This window comes from Zalophus californianus, chromosome 1, assembly GCF_009762305.2.
Source record: "Zalophus californianus isolate mZalCal1 chromosome 1, mZalCal1.pri.v2, whole genome shotgun sequence".
NCBI lineage: Eukaryota > Metazoa > Chordata > Mammalia > Carnivora > Otariidae > Zalophus > Zalophus californianus.
This window is the reverse complement of record NC_045595.1, coordinates 150667204-150690471: the sequence shown is the minus strand read 5'-3', so window position 1 is coordinate 150690471 and position 23268 is coordinate 150667204. Positions and strand designations below refer to the sequence as shown.

The 23268-nt window shown below is 33.8% G+C and overlaps 1 protein-coding gene and 1 pseudogene across 1 annotated transcript in view; one reads left to right on the top strand and one right to left on the bottom strand.

Moving 5' to 3' along the window:
* The window catches only part of STXBP5L (syntaxin binding protein 5 like), a 406674-nt gene that overhangs the window by 333199 nt on the left and 50207 nt on the right, over nucleotides 1–23268 (top strand). The window contains exon 23 of the mRNA XM_027586273.2: nucleotides 4009–4059. Coding sequence (XP_027442074.1) covers nucleotides 4009–4059 — 51 coding nt within the window. The remainder of the gene's footprint in view (nucleotides 1–4008; nucleotides 4060–23268) is intronic.
* Nucleotides 12279–12781, bottom strand: LOC113918084 (annotated as a pseudogene).

The window sequence follows — 23268 nt, the reverse complement described above, 5'->3', positions numbered from 1 at the left end:
ATAATGAAAACAGCTAACATTAAATGCTTATTAGATAATCACACAATGCTAATTGCATTGCATACATTCCCTTAATTAATGTTGATGAGGTCCCTATGAAGTAGGGACTATTATTATTCCCATTTCATAGAGAAAGGGACACATACTCTTCCTGAGATTAAGTAACTACTAGCCCAGTATCACTCAGCTGGCAAATGGTTGAGTCATGATATGAATCCAGCTCACTTGTGTTCTGGATCACTGGGCTTCACTTCATCAAATACCAGGAAACCTGCCTTCTTAGAGAAGAGCAAGTCTTTATAGAAATTTACAGAGGAGAAAAAAAGGCGTCTAGCCTCTTCTAACAGGGGTTTTACTGTCCTTATAACTACCACATTCCATTCAAAATTAGGAAATATAAGATCAATGATATAATATTTTTTTACTTAAAGGAACCAAAAAAGTACCTGTCAACTCAAAAATAAATATAATAATCAATTTTAAAAGCTCATCAAAATGTTATCTATATCTGTAACTGTATCTACATCTAATTTAACAACTGTGGACAATATGGTCTCTCATGTGAAAAAATCTGAGATTCATCTCAGGAAATACTTCTTGTGGAAGAGTCCCATGTAAAAATCCCATAGGTTGATTAATATTCATAAAGTATTCATAAAACCATAAAATGTTATTTCTCAAAATGTGATCTGCCAACTCTTTGTATCAGTATCACCTTCTTAAAAATTTCTGATCTATTGAGAGTACCTGGAGGTGGCCCCTAAGTCTCTGCAGAGGCTTTAAGATCTGGCATGTGAGAGCAAGAATCATTTGCTCTTTATTGCTCCAGAGGTTAGAACTGGAAAAATTATAAATGGTAAAAGAAAGTAATTTGAGCTCATATAGAAGGAAATTTTAGAGCAATATAGCAACCCAAAATTGGATTTTTTTTATAGGTTTAAAGGTTTCTATCAGAACTATTTAAACAGATAGGATATCAAGAATGTTGTAGGGGAAATAGTTTCACTGAATAGGATATTGGAGTAAATGACCTTTAAGATTCCTTTGAGCCAAGATTCTCTTTTTTGTGCAATGTGCTGAGCCACTGAGTAGTGAGAAGTTTCTGTTAACCATTTTCTCCCCTTCAGCTAACAATATGTAACGACAGTGGTGCATATGCTTTAGCTTAGAGAACAGTAAAAGTGAAGAAATTCAGAGAGCCACATTCCCAGGGGCACATTGCAAAGGTTAATACGTATTGTTTCCATTCTGCACATTTCCAAGACGAATTGCCTCTTACTACCTCTTACCTTACTCATCTTCCAACCCAAATTCCTCAAATGTTCATGTGTAACATATTTCTCTAACACTTAAACATACTTTCTCTGTCTGCTTTGTCCTCTTCAGAATAACTCCTCAACCCTATCTTTTGATATTACTGTTTTTTTTAACATTTATTTAGCAAACACTCATCGTACACCTACTGTATGTCAGTGCTTTATCAGGTATTGGGAGTACAACCCCCACTTTTGGAGAACTCAGTTTCAGTATGTTAATGAGGAGTGAAAAAAAATCAGGTGTAATGAAATGTGTTAAGTGTAATAAAGGAAATGTGCACAAGGGGCTATGAAGGTTAAGATAATGGCACCAGGTGAAGCCTTAACTTTGAAGCTACATTTAGAAAGGTGGTGATTTTTGAGGAGTCTCGAAGAACAAGTAAGAATTTACTAGGTATCTGGACACAAGGAGCACCACCCCCACCCCCACCCACCACCCAAAAAAAGTGTACTAGCTGGGCAAATGAGGAGAATCATTCTGTGCATGAATATATTAAAGTTCCCTAATTAATTCCACTATCAAATCATTTCCTTTCCCTCCCTCAGTTATACTATTGAAGATGGGGTTTGTGAGGGGACCCCAGTTTTCAGGCTTTCTAGAAAACCAAAAAGAGGCAACAAAATGGAGGAGGGGATCCAAAAAACTAGAGCAGATTTGGGAGCCAGAGTAAGTTAGATACTAGAATATAGGATGTGAATTTTCCATCAAAAAGAATAGTTGGAAGTGGGAGGCATGTGACATTGTAGTCTTTGTCCTGCTTATGTATCTGGGCTTACCAATAGGCAGGAACTGTTTGCCCTCTTTTTGAAAACATCTTTGTAATCCATTTAAAAATAATACTATATAGATATGTTGAAATACCATATTTTTTTAAAGATTTATTTATTTGAGAAAGAGAGAGAATGAAAGACCGGGGGAGGGGCAGAGGGAGAAGGAGAGAAAATCCACAAGCAGATGCACCGCTGAGCAGGGAGCCCAATGGGGGGCTCGATCCCAGGACCTGAGATTATAAACTGAGCCAAAACCAAGAGTCTGCCACTTAACTGAGTGAGCCACCCAGGTGCCCCAAAATACCATATTTAAAAACAAAATAGAAACAAGATAAATTGTGATACAAATCCTTCCATTAGTTATTTAAAAAATTAAAGATTATTCTAAATACTGAACATACCCCACTCCTTCAGTTCATCTGAATTGTGAATTTACAAAATATATTTGCAACCTCTTATGAAGCATATTACGTATATTTAGTTTGCCATATTTTGATATAAATAACTTTCTCTTTGTGCTAATTCTAAACCCAAATTACTAAAATTTGATTTCTTGGTTGTGCCTTAATCTTAATAGAATTATTTTTAATGTCTTTATAGCAACATTTGCCTGCTGCTATTATTTTTATTAGAATGATAATACTTAGGTTTCCTTTTACAAGTAGTTTAGCATGGAATATAGTAGTCAGCAAAACACAGTCCGTAGGCCAAATCCAGCTTGCCACCTATCTTGGTATGACTTGTGAAATAAGAATGGGTTTTTAATTTTTAAATGGTTGGGGGGGAATAAAGAGACAATATTTCATGACACATAAAAAATATATTTAAGTTTATAATATATTTAGGCCTTCTAAAACCTGTTATAAAATGTATTCCAATCATATTCCAGTAGAAACATTAAAGACAGTATCAAGAATGTTATTTGACAGATTAAGCTACAAGATTAAGCTATGAATTGATGAAGGGATTCTTTTTCAAAGTTATATTATTAGGTAGCAAAATTCAGAAATTTGTGAGCCAGGTTTTCTGATTTTAAATTGAATATTCTTTCTACTCTGTTATCTGCATCTTTATTTTACAATAACTTTCTTATTTGTAAAGAAAAATCACTCATTAGAAGGTATAAGTTAATTGATGATATCAATTAGAGTCTTAAAGTATTGACAGAAAAGATGTCTAACATGATTTCCCCTTATGCATTTCTATGATAACATGCATTTCAGCTAAATATTTTGAGATACCCAACGTGAAATCTTTATTAACAGATAAATAATGAGTAACGATTATAAATAAATTATAGGTGTTTTCTTGGTCTATTCATACATTTTCTGATAGCTTGATTTATAATATAATTAAATTCATTTTCAAATATTTTTTATTTTCAAGGTCTTATCTACTGAATTTAACATTGTACTATTCAATATGAAGTCATTTCATCTGCCATTGGCGTGGTTTCCTTTACTATATCATATACACCTATAATAGAATTTTCTTTCTATTTTAAAAAAATGTTGAGAGTTTTATCATCAGTTTTTACCCTTATCAGTTATTTATGAAATGAGCTCATGCATTTGTTGCAATATTTCTTTACCTATTAGATTGATCTGAAATGGATTTTTGGTTCTTCCCAAATTAAAAAAAATCACTTCTCATATCACATGTGAAAAAAATTATGAAAAGATATACTTTAATTATTTACTGTAAGAACAATTGCTTTCCTCATGTTTCTGTTTGCATATTAAATATTTACTACTGAATGACAACAAACTAATATCAGATAGTATTTCTGCTTCTATACATGCTCACTAAATATAATGCTTATCAGGATTTAATAATTATACTGTAAAACAACTGTTCCCCCACACTCCTCTTTAATTTTATATAATTAACAACTGCCTCTTTCCTTTTTCTGTTGTTTCAGTTAAAGGATCAAGAAAGTTAAGTCTGCCAACAGATCTTAAGGCTGATCTTGGTACGGTACGCCAACAATTTTAAGTTTTCTTATATTCATTTGGCTGAACATTTTTACCAACCAGTCCATGAATAACAAGTTTCCTAGATGGCAATGTTTGATGGCTTTCCAAAAAGGCTTTCTTAAAAATCACCATACAGTTCTGTTGGCAGCATTCAACATTTCATTTGTTAACAACCATTTTACAAAATTGTTTGATAAATCATTACACACCAAAATATATAATGTTTCATTTCTTTTTAGCATGAAAATGTTTTTGAACATTGAAATCATGCATATGGACCCTACCCTTTGTGACTGTAATCATGTAAATGAGCATCATTTTTTCCCCAGAATTATTTTCCCTATTCTGTATATTAGTATTATTTAGAATTAATGCTATATAACAACAACAACAAAAAAAATGCCTGATACATAAAAGAAAGGAGCCCTAGCTTTTTTTTAATTTTAGAAAAGTTACAGAAAATTTGATTCACTTTTAGTTTATTGTGGGGGTCACAGGCTTATTCATAATTCAAACTCTGAAATAAATAATGCTTTATTAAATAGATCTTCATAAATTTTTCCTTCAGAGCTTTTATCTACTTGTTCCAGCATAGGTTGTTTTTTTTTTTTTAATTTAATTACCTTTGCTTTCATCTCCTTTGTTCTAACTTAAAGCCATAGCATTAAATCCTGCTAATGTCATGGTTAAAACAACAAAAATACAGTAATTAGTCTTTGCATTATATTTTAGAGTTTACAAAGCTGCTTCTCATATACTATTTTACCTGATTTTCTTAGCAGCTCCTTGAAGTTGCTCTTGCTATTCCCAATCTTTTTTTTTTTCTCTTCAGAGAAGAAACATCATGTTAATAAATGATAAAGGTTTGAAGGGAGGTCATAGAACATGTTACCCAAAGTTTATAGAGCATATTCACATATCTCAATCACCTCATTGTATCTAAATTAAATAACTGTTAAACAAATAATTTATTACATTTAATATCTAATTACATATAATCATATGAATTTGATTAATTCATGTTTTATAAATGGAAAGCACTAACATACTAACATATTAGTATTATTAATTCAATATTAAAGAAATTGCTATAAATTAGTATTTTACCATTATAATTGATAATGGACATAAAAGAAGAATCAACATTATAGTTCTATTTATTGACCTCCCATAATGTGTCAGATACTATGCTAAATGATTTGGACATATTGCCCAAGACAAGGTAGTTGATATTGTTCCCACTTTACAAATGAAGGAAGAAGATTCCCAGCCCACTTCTAGATTTATTAGAAATAGCAAAGAAAACTATTAGTTATAATTCCAATCTGGAGATCAGTTAGCATAGTTGTTATTAATAAACATTAACAAACAATTTCCACAAATATTAGTCTCTCAAAGTCTCCAGTTAGTCTCTCAAAGTCTCCCTCCCAACAGCTTCATTCTCACTATTTTCATGCATACTTTGAGCAAAGATGAATTATGAAAACTCAGATATATATAATATTGTCAAGTGCTTGTCACTTTACTAAAGGATTTTTGCACTTAAAAGGATTCACAATAAAATTTCATTAAATCTCTAAGTATGTTCATGTAATTTCATTTAAAAAAATGAAATTTCCAGAAAAAGTCATAAGGCTTCTGAACAAGGATAAGTATCTATATAAATGTAAATTCTGGCATATAAAATCTTGGTGTAAAATGTACCTGGGTTGCTTGTAACATGCTTTAGGAAGATTATTTTCCAGTAGTATATAATTAATTGGTGAAGGAGGAAGATTTGAAGCTATTGCAGAAGGGCAAATGAGGGCCTGAAGTAAAATAACAACAAAGAAAATGAAGAGAAAAGCAGTCCCCATGGGAGAATTTACAACTGATGGGATTACAGTCAGTGTAACAGGGTTGGTAATGCACAGGAAAAAGGAGTCAAGAATGACTACAAAGTGTTAAGAATAGTTCTCATGGAGAATGCCTGGTTTGAGAGGAAAGGAGAATGAGTTTGAGTTGCTACAGGGACATCCATGTTAACCACTCAGTAAGCAATTAGAAATTATTGATAACATTCATTTATATCAAGGTATTAGTGACTGTGTACATGAACTATTCACTGAAGACAAAGGAAAAAAAGGACAAGGTATTGGAGAGCTTTAGATACTAATGCAACTTCTTTGTTATAATAATCCTTAGCTAAAGAACAATATAACAATAACAGTAAAATAATAGTAATAGCAGCAAAAACCTCATACAGTGGATACTAATGCAGTTAGAACCCTTACATAGTTAGCATTTTATGCGGTAATGGCCAAATTCATGGGAAATTGCTTTATACTTAACATTTTTACATTTAGTGGAAAACTATCTTGTTTCTCATTTTTAACAAAAAAATAGACTTTTCTTTTTCCTAACAATATTTTGAATTAAAAACCTAAAAATGAATTTTATAGAATTCAAGCCTTGAGTTTACATAATCCAGGGGCTGGCACATAACATTATGAATATATTGTTATAGATGCAACATAGAGTACTATAAATGAAACACAGGCCCCCATAAGCCTTTAAAAAATATCTATTACAAGATGAATTCCAGCCAATGAAAAGATGCACGGAGAGGCCATGGTCAAAGAACTGTAGTGATTATTTAATTTATTTAAGTGTAGAACTAAAGTCAAACAACAGTGGCAAATATGATTACAAAATAGAATAAACTTAAAATCTGTTAACAATATAGAAACAATAGTGAAATTTTAAAATTGAGAGATGGAATGTAGAGAGGATAGAGTTGCCAAAAAGAGAATTCTATAACTAAATTTGGTGATTAATTGGTGGTAAAGTGAGAACAAAAACAAGCAGAGGAAGAATTGCACTAAATTCACTTTTCATAGGGGAAATAAATGATTATGCATAGATAACAATTTAGGAAGAAAAATACATATTTGAAATAATCACTAGAAAAAAAGGTAAAATACCCCAAAACTTAGGCAAAGGATAATACATATTAAAAAAAATTAGGAAGATACAACCCACTAAGGTGGGATAGTAGAACAGAGTTCTACTCTGTTCATGTTGACTGACCACAGTCTTCAGATTCTCTGTTCATGTTGACTGACCACAGTCTTCGAATTCTCCACTTTGAGACTCTCAGAACTGCCCAGATTCTAGCTTTCTACCTTTTGAAAAGACCAAGAATATTGTCACCGCTACAGCTTTTTACTAGAGTCAATCACTTGTCATGCCTGGAATACTCAGATTGCCTTTAGCCATAATACCCAGAGTTCACATTTGTAAGAAGAATGAGAGCCAGTGGGTGAAATCTCATGAACTCCAGGAGCACAATGGACACATCACAGGTATTTATTGGTCTTTCAAGAGTGATCACATTGTCTTTTGCCAGAGCCAGAAAGATGGTGTCTGGAAGCTAATCCTGATCTTCAGAATTAATTATGTAGCCCTTTTTGTGAAGTGGTCCCCTCTAGAGAACAAATTTGCTGTGAATAGTGAAGCACAATTCATTTCTGTTTATTACTTGAGCATGAAAATGGCAAGTGGGTAAGCAAACACACTAAAAGTTCCTTGGTTTGGATTGGCATCCCAACAATGTTTTCCTGGCAGTAGGATTATGTGACTTCAAATGCAGAGTGCAGACTTTTGTTTCGTATCTCTAGTAATATCATGAATCAAGAACTCTGAAAATTATAGACTAAGGATCTAGAAGCTAGAGGAGAACAACTACAAAACTCCTACAGTAGAGAACAAAGAAGGGAAGGTAGAGAAAAATTTCTGGGATGCTACAAAAGGCAACAAAAAATTTACCATAACAATTCATTCTAGTTGAAATTAATTTTATTAAAAGAATTATAAAGACTTTTCATTCTCTTACACCATACACAAAGATAAACTCAAAATGGATGAAAGACCTCAATGTGAGACAGGAATCCATCAAAATGCTAGAGGAGAACATGGGCAGTAACCTCTTCAACATTGGCCACAGCAACTTCTTTCAAGACACATCTCCAAAAGCAAGGGAAACAAAAGCAAAAATGAACTTTTGGAACTTCATCAAGATAAAAAGTTTCTGCACAGCAAAGAAACAGTCAACAAAGCTAAGAAACTACCCATGGAATGGGAGAAGATATTTGCAAATGACATTACAGATAAAGGGCTGGTATCCAAGATCTATAAAGAACTTACCAAACTCAACACTTGAAAAACAAATAATCCAGAGTTGCCTGGGTGGCTCAGTTGTTAAGCGTCTGCCTTCGGCTCAGGTCATGATCCCAGGGTCCTGGGATTGAGCCCCACATCGGGCTCCCTGCTTGGTGGGAAGCCTGCTTCTCCCTCTCCCACTCCCCCTGCTTGTATTCCTGCTCTTGCTATCTCTCTTTCTCTGTCAAATAAATAAATAAAATCTGAAAGAAAGAAAAAAAGAGAGAGAGAAAGAAAAAGAAAGAAAGAGAGAGAGAAAGAAAAAGAAAGAAAAAGAAAACGGAGAGAGAGAGAAAGAAAAGAAAGAAAAAGAAAGAGAAAGAAAGAAAGAAAGAAGAAAGAAAGAAAGAAAGAAGAAAGAAATAAAGAAAAAGAAAGGAAAGAAAGAAAAAGAAAGAAAGAAAGAAAGAAAGAAGAAAGAAAGAAAGAAAGAAAGAAAGAAAGAAAGAAGAAAGAAGAAAGAAAGAAAGAAAGAAAGAAGAAAGAAAAAGAAAGAAAGAAAGAAAGAAAGAAAGAAAAAAAGAAAAATAATCCAGTCAAAAAATGGGCAGAAGACGTGAACAGACACTTCTCCAAAGATGACATACAAATGGCTAACAGACACATGAAAAAATGTTCAACATCACTAGCCATCAGGGAAATACAAATCAAAACCACATTGAGATACCACCTTACACCAGTTAGAATGGCAAAAATTAACAAAACAGGAAACAACAAATGTTGATAAGGATGTGGAGAAAGGAGAACCCTGTTACACTGTTGGTGGGAATGCAAGCTGCTACAGCCACTCTGGAAAACAGTATGGAGGTTCCTTAAGATGTTAAAAATAGAGCTACCCTAGGACCCAGCAATTGCACTACTAGGTATTTACCCCAAAGATACAGATGTAGTGAAAAGAAGGGGCACCTTCACCCCAATGTTCATAGCAGCAATGTCCACAATAGCCAAACTGTGTAAGGAGCCAAGATGCCCTTCAACAGATGAATGGATAAAGAAGATGTGGTACATATATACAGTGGAATATTACTCAGCTATCAGAAAGGATGAATACCCACCATTTGCATCGACATGGATGGAACTGGAGGGGATTATGCTAAGTGAAATAAGTCAGGCAGAGAAAGACAATTATATGGTTTCACTCATATGTGGAACATAAGGAATAGCATGGAGGACCATAGGGGAAGGGAGAGAAAACTGAAGGGGGAGAAACCAGAGAGGGAGATGACCCATAAGAGACTATGGACTCCAGGAAACAAACTGAAGGTTTCAGAGGAGAGGTGGGTGGGAGGATGGGGTAGCTGAGTGATGGATATTGAGGAGGGCATGTGTTGAGATGAGCACTGGGTGTTATACACAACTAATGAATCATTGAACACAACATCAAAAACTAGTATGTACTACACATTGGCTAACTGAACATAAATAAAAGAAAGACATTTTAAAATAAGACTTTTTAGGATGCTTAAAGAGTGATAAAAAATAACTAATTTTTTAAAAGATTAATAAATCATGAAGCTAAAGCAAGCACAAATGAAAAACCAGTTAAGAATCTTGGATAACAATGGGGGCATCCAGGTGGCTCAGTTGAGCATCCAACTCTTGATTTGGGCTCAGGTCATGATCTCAGGGTCCTGGAATTGAGCCCCACATAGAATTCTCTGCTCAGCGGGGAGTCTGCTTGAGAGTCTTTCTCTCCCTCTACTTCTGCCCCTCCCCTCCATGCTCTCTCTCTCAAATAAATCAGTCTTTAAAAAAAAAAAAAGAATCTTGGATAACAGTGAACAAATAGAGACCGTCAGTAAAGAAATAGAAATTATAAAAAGGAACCAAGTAGAAATTCTGCAGCTAAAATTACAATAGCTAAAATGGAAAATTCACCAGAAAGGTTCAACACCAGATTTGAATAGACAGAGGAAACTGGCCAACCTGAAGATAGTACAATTGAAATTATTGACACAGAAGGGCAAAAAGAAAGCAAAGGAAAATGAATAGAGATTAAGGGACTTCTGAAACATCATCAAGCATACCAACATATTATGGGAATACTTGAGAAAAGAAGAGAAAAAGGAGAAGAAACAATATTTGAAGAAATAATAGTTGGAAACTTCTCTAACTTGAGGAAAGACATGAGCTACACATCCAAGAAATTCTTCAAATTCCAAATATAATAAACTCAAAGACATACTCATTTGGATGCATTATAATCAAACTTTGCAAAAAGAGGATCTTAAAGCAGCAAGAGCGAAGTGACTCATCATGAATAAGAAATCCTCAGTAAGTTTGATAGCCAAATCCACATTAGAAGCCAAAGAGGCCAGAAGGCAGTGGGATAACATAGTTAGTGCTGGCGGGAAAGTATCAACAAAGAATTCCCATATCTGGCAAAATTTTCCTTCGAAAATTAAAGAGAAATTAAGACATTGCCAGACAAACAAAACAGAGTTCATCACGAGTAGACCGTCCCTATGAGAAATACTAAAGGGAGTCCTACAGGCTGAAATGAAAAGACATTTGACAGTAACTTGAAGACATACAAAGAAATAAAGAACACTGGTAAAAGTAACTACATAGGTAGATATAAAAGCCAATATTATATTTTTGGGTTTCAACTCCTTTTTCTTATTTCCTACATGATTTAAAGGTATAAATCTTTAATGGGCATGTAATGAATAAAGATATGAAGAGAACAATATAAGAGAAGGAGATGGACATTATAGCAACAGAGTTTTGTATGCTATTGAAGCTAAGTTGGTACAATTCCCAAAAGGCATTGTTTTGAATTTGTAATCACCAGCATAACCATTAATAACTAAAAAATAGAAAAGGAAATATGAAGGGAATAAAAAGATACACTGGGAAAAAAATAATCAAACATAAAAGAAGGCAATATTGGAGCAATTCATGAACAACAAAGATATACTTCTGGAAAACAAATAGAAAAACAGCAGAAATGCTTTCTTATCAGTAATTACTTCAAATGCAAATGGATTAAACTCACCAATTAAAAGACAGATTGGCAGAATAGATTTAAAAATATATACTCTAACTAAATGTTATCTACAAGAGAGTCATTTTAGATCAAAAAACACAAATAGGCTGAAATTAAAAGGATGGAAAAAGACTCCATGCAAGTAATAACGAAATGAGAGTTTGTATGGCAATACTGAGACCAAAGTAGACCTTAAATAAAAAACTGTTACAAGAAACAAAGAAGCATAAAAGAGTCAATTTGGTGAGAAGATATAACAATTGCCAACAAATGTGCACCAAACAGGAGAGCCCCAAATATATGAAGCAAACATTGACAGAATTGAAGGAAGAATTATACAGTTATATAACGATAGTTGAAGAATTCAATAACCTGCTTTCAATGGTGGAGAGAAAATCTAGACAGGAGATGAAACATGAAATAGAAGACTTGAATAATGCTATAAGCCAACTAGCTTTAACAGACAGAGTACTCCACATAACAATAGAATATATACTCTTCTCAAGTACACATGGAACATTCTTTTTTTTTAAAGATTTTATTTATTTATTTATGAGAGACAGAAGGAGAGAGACACAGAGGCAGAGGGAGAAGCAGGCTCTCTGCAGAATAGGAAGCCTCATGTGGGACTTGATCCCAGGACTCTGGGATCATGACCTGAGCCAAAGGCAGACACTTAACCAACTGAGCCACCCAGGTTCCCCACATGGAACATTCTTGGAGGGTAGAACATATTTTAGGCCACAAAACAAGCCTCAATAAATTTTTTTCCCTAGGCAAAGAACATTATTAACCTTGTTTCAAACTTTATTCCCAGGCTTCTTCAGCTTAATTAGCTGTAAAGAATGAATTGTGTATGAGCAAAAACTGAAAAGAGCTGCAGTGTCCAAGGGGCTTGGGCTTAAAAATATTAGAGATCTAGATTTTATCAGATCCATGAACAAAATTTTAAAAAGCATTCGTAATATAAAATAGCAGCTCCCAGTAACTTCTTGAAGTTTTATCTTCTTCAGAAATTGATTCAATTCAGTTTGCCTCATTCTTGGAAGCTTCATCAAAATTCTCCACAAGATCTGGAACTTCATCATCATCCTCCTCTCCAGTAGCAAGTGATGCTTTTCCATCCACAGGATTGTTTGGGCAAAGCTTTAGCCAGTCTTCTTAAACTAGTCAGATTGTCTGCACCAAGTTGGTTTAAGATACTGGGTAGCATAGCTGTCAGCTGCTTTATCTCAGCATGGCCTGTAATGGTGAAAGTGTTCGCTGCCAGCGATGCCTGAATTTTGGGGTTGTTAAAGTAGATCACTGTTCCTTGGTTTGTGAACATATTCACTTCTTCAATACCAGAGATATTGTTTACCCCTAACTTCTTTAAGGAGAACTGAAGTTTTTTTATCATCTGCTGTAGCCATTCTATGAACCACCTTCTTTCAGTGAGCAGTTCCTTTCCCACCAATGTGCACTTGTGCTTGCAGTTTGGCTAGTTTCTCTTGGTTCATGATAGTTTCTTTCATCTGAGGCTCCTGTCCTTGGGTTCACAACGAGGTAGAGGAAGAGACGGTGTCACCTCCAAGCCTCAATAAATTTAAAAAGATTAAAATCATGCAAAGTTTTTTCATTAACCCCCATGGGATGAAACTAGAAATCAGTAAAAACTGAAATTCACAAAATTTGGAAATTAAACTGCACACTTGTAAACAACCAAAAGGTCAAAGAGGAAATCACAAGTGAAATGTGAAATACTTTGAGACACATTAAATAAAAGCAAAATTTATAGTTTACACCAAAGACATAGCTCAGAGGGAAATTTATAGATGTAAATGCCTATGTTGAAAAGAAGTAAGATCCCAAATCAATAACCGAACTCTATACCTCAACAAACTAGAAAAGACCAAGTTAAACCCAAAGCTCACAGAAGTAAGGAAATAATAAAGATTAAAGATAAACAAAATAGAGAATACAAAAACAATAATCAACAAAACCAAATGTTGGTTCTTTGAAAAGATCAACAAATCAACAAACCCTTACCTAAACTAAGAAAAAAGGAGAGAAGACACAAACAATTAAAATCAAAATGAAAGTGGACATTGCTATCAAACTTAGAGAAAGGAGGATAATGCTTTGAACAGTTGTATGCCAACATTAGATAACCTAAATGAAATAGGCAAATTCCTATAAACATGTGAATTTCCAAAACTGACTCAAGAAGAAAATCTCAACATGGCTAAAATAAGTAATGACATTGAGTCAGTACCCAAAAACTTCCTGAAAAAGGAAGGTCAAAGTTGAGATGGCTGGTGAATTGTACCAAATATTTAAATAATTGATGCCAATCCTTCTCAAACTCTTCCAAAAAATAGAAGGGGGAACATTTCCTAATTCATTCTATGACACCAACATCACCCTAATTTCAAAGCTAGACAACACCACAATGGATTAGAGACCAACATCCCTTATGAATATGTGTGCAAAAATTCAACACAATATTTGCAAACAGAATCCAATAGTATATTAAAAGGATTATGTACCATGACCAAGTGGGATTTATCCCAGAAATGTACGGGTAGTTCAACAAACAAAAATAAAAGATGTAAAAACAACAATAGAAAAGAAAAAAACATGATACAGATACACCTCAATTGATACTGAAGAAGCATTTAATAAAATTGAATACCCCTTCATGATAAAACTAGGAATGGAAGGGAACTTCCTTAATCAATGACAAAGGGCATTCCTGAAAAACCCACAGACAAGATCCTACTCAATAATGAAAGATAAAAACTTTCCTCCTTAAGATCCAGAATAAGATAAGGATGCCTGTTTTTAGCACTCCTATATTGTACTGGAAGTTCTACCCAGAGAAATTAAGCAAGAAATAAAAGGCATTCAAAATGTAAAAAAAATGAAACTAACCCTACTGACAGACGGCATTATCCTGTATGTATAAAATCCCAAAGAAACCACAAAAGAACAACTAGAATAAATGAAGTCAGCAAAGTTGCAGGTTATAACATAAACAGGCAAAATCAGTTGTGTTTCTATACACTAACAATGAACATTTTTAAAAAGAATTTAAAAATCCTTACAAGTCTCTAAAAGAATAAAATATCTAGAAACAAATTTAACCAAGAGTTATAACATTTGTATACTGAAGACTATAAAACATTGCTAAAAGCAATTAAAGAAGCCCAAATAAATGAAAAGGTATCACTTGTTCATGGACTGAAAGGCTTAATATTATTTAAATATTAGTACCATCCAAAACAATATAATAGATTCAGTGCAGACCCTACCAAAATACCAGTAACCTTTTTTGCAAAATGGAAAAGATTATGCTGAAATTTGTGTGGAAATGCTGAAGAATAGCTGAAACGGTATTGAAAAAGAAGAAAGTTGGAAGAATCACACTTCCCAATATCAAAACTTCTCCCGTATCTATAGTAATCAAAACAGTGTTACCAGCATAGGGATAGACATATATACCAATGGAATAAAATTGAGAGTTCAGAAATAAAACCATACATCTATGATCAGTTGATTTTCAACAAGTTGCCAGGACAATTCTATGGTGTAAAAAGTAGTCTCTTCAACAAATGGTACTAAGACAACTAGAAATTGACATATGAAAGAATGAAGGTGGACCATTACCCCACATTACATACAAAAATGGATCAATGATTTAACTTTAAGAGCTAAACTATAAAACTCTTAGAAGAGAGCATAGGGGAAATCTTAATGACCTTGACTTTGGCAGTGGTTTCTTAGGACACCAAAATATAAGCAATGAGAAAAAAATTGGTAAATTGGCCTTCATCAAAATTTAAAACTTTGCCACTTCACAGGATATTATTTAGAAAGTGAAAAGACAGACTACAGAGAAATATCTGCAAATCATCTAAGGGTCTACTACCCAGGATATACAGAGAACTCCTAAAGTTCCACAACAAAATTCAAAAATGAGCAAAAGACAGACATTTCTCCAAAGGAGATATAAAGATGGACAATAAGCACATGAAAAGATGCTCAACATCCCTAATCATTAGGGAAATGCAAATCAAAACCACACTGAGATACCGCCTCATACCCAATAAGTGATGGTTACCATTAATAGTAATAATAACAGAAAATAACAAGTGTTCACAAGGATATGGAGATATTGGAACACTTGTTCACTGCTGGTAGTAATGTGAAATGGTTTAGCTGCTATGGAAAACACATGGTGGTTCCTCAAAAAATTAAAATTATTAGAATTATTGCATGATCTAGCTAATCCATTTCTGGGTATATGCCAAAAAGAATTGAAAGCAGAGTCTCAAAGAGATATTTGTACACACATGTTCATAACAGCATTATTGACAATAGCTAACATGTGGAAGCAACTCAAGTGTCCATCAATGGGTGAATGGATAAGCAAAACATGGAATATACATAGAGTGGAATGAATTCAGATTTTAAAAGGAAGGAAATTCTGACACATGCTACAAAATGCATGAACTTTGAGGCCATTATGCTAGGTAAAATAAACCAGCAATAAAAAGACACAAAAATTATATGATTCCAATTATATGAGGCACCCAGGGTAGTCAAATGCATAGAGAAGGTAGAATGGTGGCTGTCAGGGGCTGGGAGAGAAGGAAATGAGGAGTTATTGTTTAATGAATAATGAATTCATTTTTACAAGATGAATTCTGGAGATGGCTGGTGGTAATGGTTGCAAAACAGTATGAATGTACTTACTACCAGTGAACTGTACACTTGAAAAATGGTTAAGATGGTAAATTTTATGTGTATTTTACAATTTAAAAATATTTTATTAAAAAAGAAGTACTGATCCATGCTACAATATGGATGAACCTCAGAAACATTATATGAAGTGAAAGAAGCCATACATAAAAGGCCACAAATTGTATGATTCCATTTATATGAAATATCCAGAATAGTTAAGTCCCTAGAAGCAGAAAGCAGATTGATGGTCACCAGTGGCTGAGGAAGAGAATGGGCAGTAACTGCTTAATGAGTCAGTGCTATTCTTTGTGGTGATAAAAATGTAAATTATATAGTGGTGGTGGTTACACAACACTGTGAATGTACTAAATACCACTAAATTGTACATTTTAAATGGTTGATGCTATATTATATGATTTTCACTTCAATCAAAAATATAGGAAAAAAACATTTCAAAGAACTAGTGAAATAAAGTCTAGAATTTAGTTAATAGTAATGTACCAAGGTGAGAAATTTATGTATTATCTTTGCAACTTCCCTCTAAATCTAAAATTATTCCAAAATAAAACATTTATTTTTTAAAAAATGGGCAAACTACTTGAATAGACTCTTTACCAAAGAGGATATACAGATGGCAAATAAGCACATGAAAAGATAGTCAACATCACTAGCCACTAGAGGAATACAAATTAAAACAACAATGGACTACAACTAAATAAGTACCCATTAGATTAATTAAAATAAAAAATACTGGCAAAAGTAGCTGATGGTGAGGATAACACTGATCAACTGAACTCTCTTACTCTGCTGGTAAAATCCAAAATGATACAACCACTGTAAAAAACAGACTGGACATAAGTTTAATATACTTTATGTTTTAAAGCAATCTTAGGTTTCAGCAAAACTGAGTGGGAAGTAGAGTTTCCATATACCCCTGTCTACACACTCACAGCCTCCCCCACTATTAACAGCCTCCATGAGAGTGATACATTTGTTACCACTGACAAACTTACATTAATACATCATTATCACCCAGAATTCATAGTTTACAGTAGGGCTCATGTGACATTATATATAGGTCAAAACACCAAGCATATCGATCATTACAGTATAATACATTATAATACAGAATACTACTGCTCTAAAAATCTGTGTCAGCCTATTCATCACTCCCTCCCCCTTAAACCCTGGCAAGCAGTGTTTTTTTTGTTTTGTTTTGTTTTGTTTTGTTTTTGCTGTCTTCATAGTTTGCCTTTTCCAAATTGTCATACAGTTGAAATCATACAGTATGTAGCCTTTTCAGATTGACTTCTTTCACTTAGTGATATGTATTTAAAGTTCCTCTGTATTTTTTTTGTAGCTTCATTGCTCATTTCTTTTTAGAATATTTCATTGTCTGGATATATCACAATTTATCCATTCATCTACTGAAGGACATCTTGGTTGCTTCCAGGCTTTGGCAATTAATGGATAAAGCTGCTATAAACATTCATGTGCAGGTTTTTATATGGACATAACTTTTTGTTTTGAGGGGTAAATACCAAGGAGCATGATTGCTGAATCATATGGTAGGAGTATGTTTACTTTAGGAAACTGACAAACTGTCTTCCAATGTGACAATGTATAATTTTTGCATCCCCTAACAATGAGAGTTCCTGTTGTTCCAAATTCATTCTAGCATTTGGTGTTGACAGTGTCTGAGATTTTTTGTCCTTCTACTAGGTATATAGTTGTTTCTTGTTGTTTTAATTTGCAATTTTAAATATTTTCATATGCTTATTTGCCATTTGTCCATCTTCTTTGGTGTAGTATCTGTTCACATCTTTTGCCCAGTTTTTAGTTGGGTTGTTTATTTTCTTACTGCTGAGCTTTAAGTGTTCTTTGTGTATTTTGGATAACAGTCCTTTATCAGATGTATCTTGAGGCACCTAAGTGTGCAGTCAGTTAAGCATCTGGTTCTTGGTTTTGGTGCAGGTCATGATCTCAGGATCGTGAGTTCGAGCCCTGTGTCAGGCTCTGCCCTCAGCAGGGAGTCTCCTTGAGATTCTCTCTCCCTTTCCATCTGCCCCTCCTGTTCATGCTCTCTCTCTCTAAAATAAATAAATAAATCTTTAAAAAAAAACTTTATCAGATGTATCTTTTGCAATTGTTTTCTCCCAGTCTGTGTCATCTTCTCATTCTCTTGATAGTATGTTTCACAGAGCAGAAGTTTCTAATTTTAACAAGGCCCAACTTATCAATTTTTTCTTTCATGGATCCTGCTTATTATGTTTTATCTAAAAAGTCCTTATCAAATCCAAGGTCATCTAGATTTTATATTTTCTTTTGGTCATTTTCTAGTTTTGTGTTTACATTTAGGTCTATGATCCATTTTGAGTTAAGTTTTTCTGAAGGGTGTACTGTTTGTGCCTAGATTCATTTCTTTTGCATGTGAGTTTCAGTTCTTCTAGCATAATTTGTCAAGACTGTCTTTGCTCCATTGTATTTCCTTTGCTCCTTTGTCAAAGATCAGTTGACTACATATCTGTGGATCTATTTCTGCACTTTCTACTCTGTTCCTCATTGATCTATTTGTCTATTTTGTCACCAATACCATACTGTCCTCATTACTTTAGCTTTATGGTAAGTCTTATAGTTAGGTAGCACCAGTCCTTTGACACTGTTCTCCTCTTTAAATATTATTATTCCCGGTCTTTTGCCTCTCTATATAACTTTACAATCAGTCTGTCAATATCCGCAAAATAACCTGCTGGGATTTTGATTGAGACTGTGTTGAATCTATAGATCAAGTTGGGAGGAACTGACACCTTGACAATATTGAGTCCTCCTACCCATGAACACAGAATTTTTTATTTGCTCTTCAGTTTCTTTCATCAGTGAAGAAATTTTTTTTGTAGATCTGTAGTTTTCCTCATAAATCTCATAAATGCTTTGTTAGATTTATACCTAAGTACTTTATTTTTGAGGGTGCCAATGTAAATGTTACTGGTTTTAATTTCAAATTCTATAGCTAGTATATAGAAAAGTTTTGTCCCATATGAATGCTCACCAAAGGGTAACCTCGGCAGAGGAAAATTTTAACAATCAAGTTCGTAGAACAACCCATTCTGTGGATACCAGTTGGCCTCTTTCCCAGTCAACCCTCTCACCACCTAATGGGCTCATGAACAAAGTAACGATGGTGATAGGAATGGAGGTTATGCATGGGCTGAGCAACATGGATTTTCACTCACTAAGAGTGATCTGGCTACAACCACTGCTGAGTGCCCAATATGACAGCAGCAGAAACCAATACTTTCTTCAATTTGGCACCATTCCCTGGTGGCAGGTTGGTTACATTGGACATTTTCATCATGAAGGGGAAAGATGTTGTTCTTACTGGAATAGATACTATTCTGGGTATGGATCTGCCTTCCCCATATAGAATGTTTCTGCTAAAATTATCATCCAAGGACTTAAAGCATACCTTATCCACCATCATGGTAATGCCCACAGGATCAAGAAATTAATTTCATAACAAATGAAGTGTGGCAGTGAGCCAATGCTTATGGAGTTCATTGGTATTACCATGTTCTCCACCATCCTGAAGCAACTGCCTAGATACATATGTATTATTAATTTTTTGATTAATGTTAGCATAGTATGTCTTACATTATCCCTTTACTTTTAATCTATCTATGCATTTATACTTAAATTGGGTTTCTTGTAGACAACATATAATTGGATCTTGTTTTTTGAACTACTCTGATAATCTCTTGGTTTATTTAGAACATGCACATTTAAAGTGAAAATACAGTTCGATTAGTATCTACCATGGTCCTTACTGTTTTCTATTCATTACCCTTGTTCTTTGTTCCTATTTTCTTTTTACTTTTTTCTGATTTTTTGTTTTAAAGTGGGCATTTTATATATGATTCCTTTTCCCCTTCTTAGCATATCAGTTATATTTCTCTTTTTTTTATTTTTGTAGTGGTTACCCTAGAGTTTGCAATATACATTTACAACTGATCTAAGTCCAGTTTAAAATAACATTATATTGCTTAATGGGAAGTGCAAGTACCTTATGATAACAAAGCATTCCTAATTTCTCCCTATTTCTTGAATCAATCATCATTCATTTCACTTATCCATAAGCTACACTGCTACCCTATACACTTTTTGGCAACTTGGTGTGGTTTTGAAGAAGCATTATTGTGCCTTGGAACAAAGTTCAAGCATATCTTAAGAATAAAAACAAAATGGCACCTAATAAAATAAGATTCACAATGTCTGGCTTCCAGGCAATGATGCCATATCAACAGGAAAATACAGCCCATGATGAAGAGAAGATATCAGTCAACAGAAACTAATCCAGAAGTGATACATAGGATAAATTCAGTAGACAAGGACATTAAATCAACTATCATAAATATACTCCATATATTAAAGGAGATAGAAGAAAGCACAAGCATGTTAAGAAGAGACGTGGAAAATACCAAAAAAATTCAAACTGAACTTTTAAAGAAATGAAAAATATAATTTATGAGATTACATGCAATATACACTAGATGGGACAAACAGGAGAATTGACAATGAAAAAGAAAACATTACTGAACTCAAATTTGTACTTTCCAAAATGAAACAAAGGAATAAAAAAGACCAAAATAAGTGAATGGAGAATTAGTGATCTATCGTTTAACTTCAAGTTACCTAATACACATACAATAGGAGTCTCAGAAGAAGAAAGAAAGGATGGGACAGGAAAAATGTTTGAATAAGTCATGCCAGAAATCTTCCTAATTTAATGAACACTGTAAATCCACAAATCCAAGGAGGTTAATGAACTTCAAGCATAAGAAACATGATGAAAACTACACCAAAGCACATCATAATTGAAATTCTTTAAAAAAAAAAAAAAAAGAAAAGCCAGAAGGGAGGGAAAGATATATTATCATATACAGTAACAAATGTAAGAATAACAGCAAACTTATAAAGCTAGAAGACAGTGGAAGAAAAAATTTTAAGTACTGAAAAAAGTGTCAATTCTAGAATTCTCTACTAAACAAAATACCATTAAACATAAAGGTGAAATAAATACTTTTACAGACATACAAAAGCTGAAAAGATCCAGAACTAAAAATTCAGCTCTGCAAGAAACATTTCAAGAAGTCCTTATGAAAGAAGGAAAAATAATATAGAGGAAAATCGAGATTTACACAGAGGAATGACGAGCCCTGGAAATGGTAAATATGTGGGTAAATAAAACAGATTATTTAGTTTTTAAATTTCTTTAAAAAATAATTGATGACAAGAAACATTCCAAATATCCATCAATGAGTGAATGTTAAACAAATTATGCCATATCCATACAGTGGAAAACTCATTTCTTTTTATTGCTGAGGAGTTTTCCACAGCCAGGGATCTAATAAAAACAGATATAAGTAATATGCCTGATCCAGAATTTAAAGCAACAATCATAAGGATACTGGCTGGGCTTGAGAAAACCATGGAAGACCTCAGGTACAGACACCCTTACTGCAGAGACAAAAGAGCTAAAAAAAACAATCAGGCCAAAATGAAAAATGTAATCTCTGAGATTCAAAACCGACTGGTTGTACTGACCACAAGGATGGAAGAAGCAAAAGAACAAACAAATTATAAAGAAGATAGAACTATGGAAAATAATGAAGCCAAACAAAAGAGAAAAAGAAAAATCTTGGATCATGAAAGTAGATTTAGGGAACTCAGTGACTCCATCAAACATAATAACACTTGTATTATATGAATCCCAGAAGAAGGAGAGAGAGAGAAAAAGGTGCAGAAGTTTATTTCAGGATATTATGGCTGAAAACTTCCCTAATCTGGGGAAAGAAACAGACATCTAAATCCAGGAGGCACAGAGAATGCCCATCAAAATCAACAAAAGCAGGCCCAACACCAAGACCTATCATAGTTAAATTTCCAAAATATAAAGAAAAAAATTAACTTATAAGACAAATAAGGTTAACAGCAGACCTATTCATAGAAACTTGGCAGGCCAGAAGAAATTGGCATGATCTAATCAACGTGCTGAATGGGAAAAGTAGGCAGCCATGAGTACTCTATCCAGCAAGGCTGTATATTCTCCTTCAGAATAGAAAGAGACAAAGTTTCCCCAACAAACAAAAACTTAAAGGAGTTCATGACCACTAAACCAGCCCTGCAAGGAATATTAAAGAATGCTAAGAAAGACCAAAAGCAACAGACTAGAAAGGAACAGAGAAAATCTTCAGGAACAATGACAAAACAGGTAATAAAATGGCACTAAGTTCGTTTCTATCAATAATCACTCTGAATGTAAATGGACTAAATTCTCAAAGAAAAAGACATAGGGTGTCAGAAAGGATAAAAAACAAAACAAAACAAAACAAAACCAGACCCATTAATATACTGCCTGGAAGAGACTCCTTTTGACCTAAAGACACCTGCAGATTGAAAGTGAGGGGAGGGAGAAACATTTATCTGCAAATGGATATCAAAAGAAAGCCATGGTAGCCATACTTATCTCAAACTAGATTTTAAACCAAAGACTGCAACAAGAGATGAAGAAGGGCACTATTTCATAATAAAGGGGACTATCCAACAAGAAGTCTCTAACAATTGTAAATATTTATGCCCCCAACTTGGGAACACCCAAATACATAAAACAATTAATTACAAACATAAATGAACTCATTGGTAATAATACAATAGTAGTAGAGGACTTTAACACCCCACTTACATCAACGGACAGATCATCAAGCAGAAAATCAACAAGGAAACAATGGCTTTGAACGACACACTGGACCAGAAGGATGTCACAGATATATTCAGAACATTCCATCCGAAAGCAGCAGAATGTACATTCTTTTCAAGTGCACATTCTCCAGAATAGATCAAACATTAGGTACCTAATCAGACCTCAACAAATACAAAAAGACTGAAATCACCATGCATGTTTTCTTACTACAATGCAATAAACCTTGAAGTCAGCCACAAGAAAGAACTTGGAAAGACCACAAATACATGGAGGCTAAAAAACATCCTAATAAATAATGAATGGCTCAACCAAGAAATTAAAGACGAAATAGAAAAGTACATGGAAACAAATGAAAACATGACAGTCCAAAACCTTTGGGATGCAGCAAAAGTGGTCATGAGAGGGAAGTATATAGCAAAAAGGCCTACCTCAAGGAGCAAGAAAAATCTCAAATACACAACCTAATGTTACACCTAAAGGAGCTGGAAAAAGAAAAATAAATGAACCCTAAAGCCAGCAGAAGAAGGGAAATAA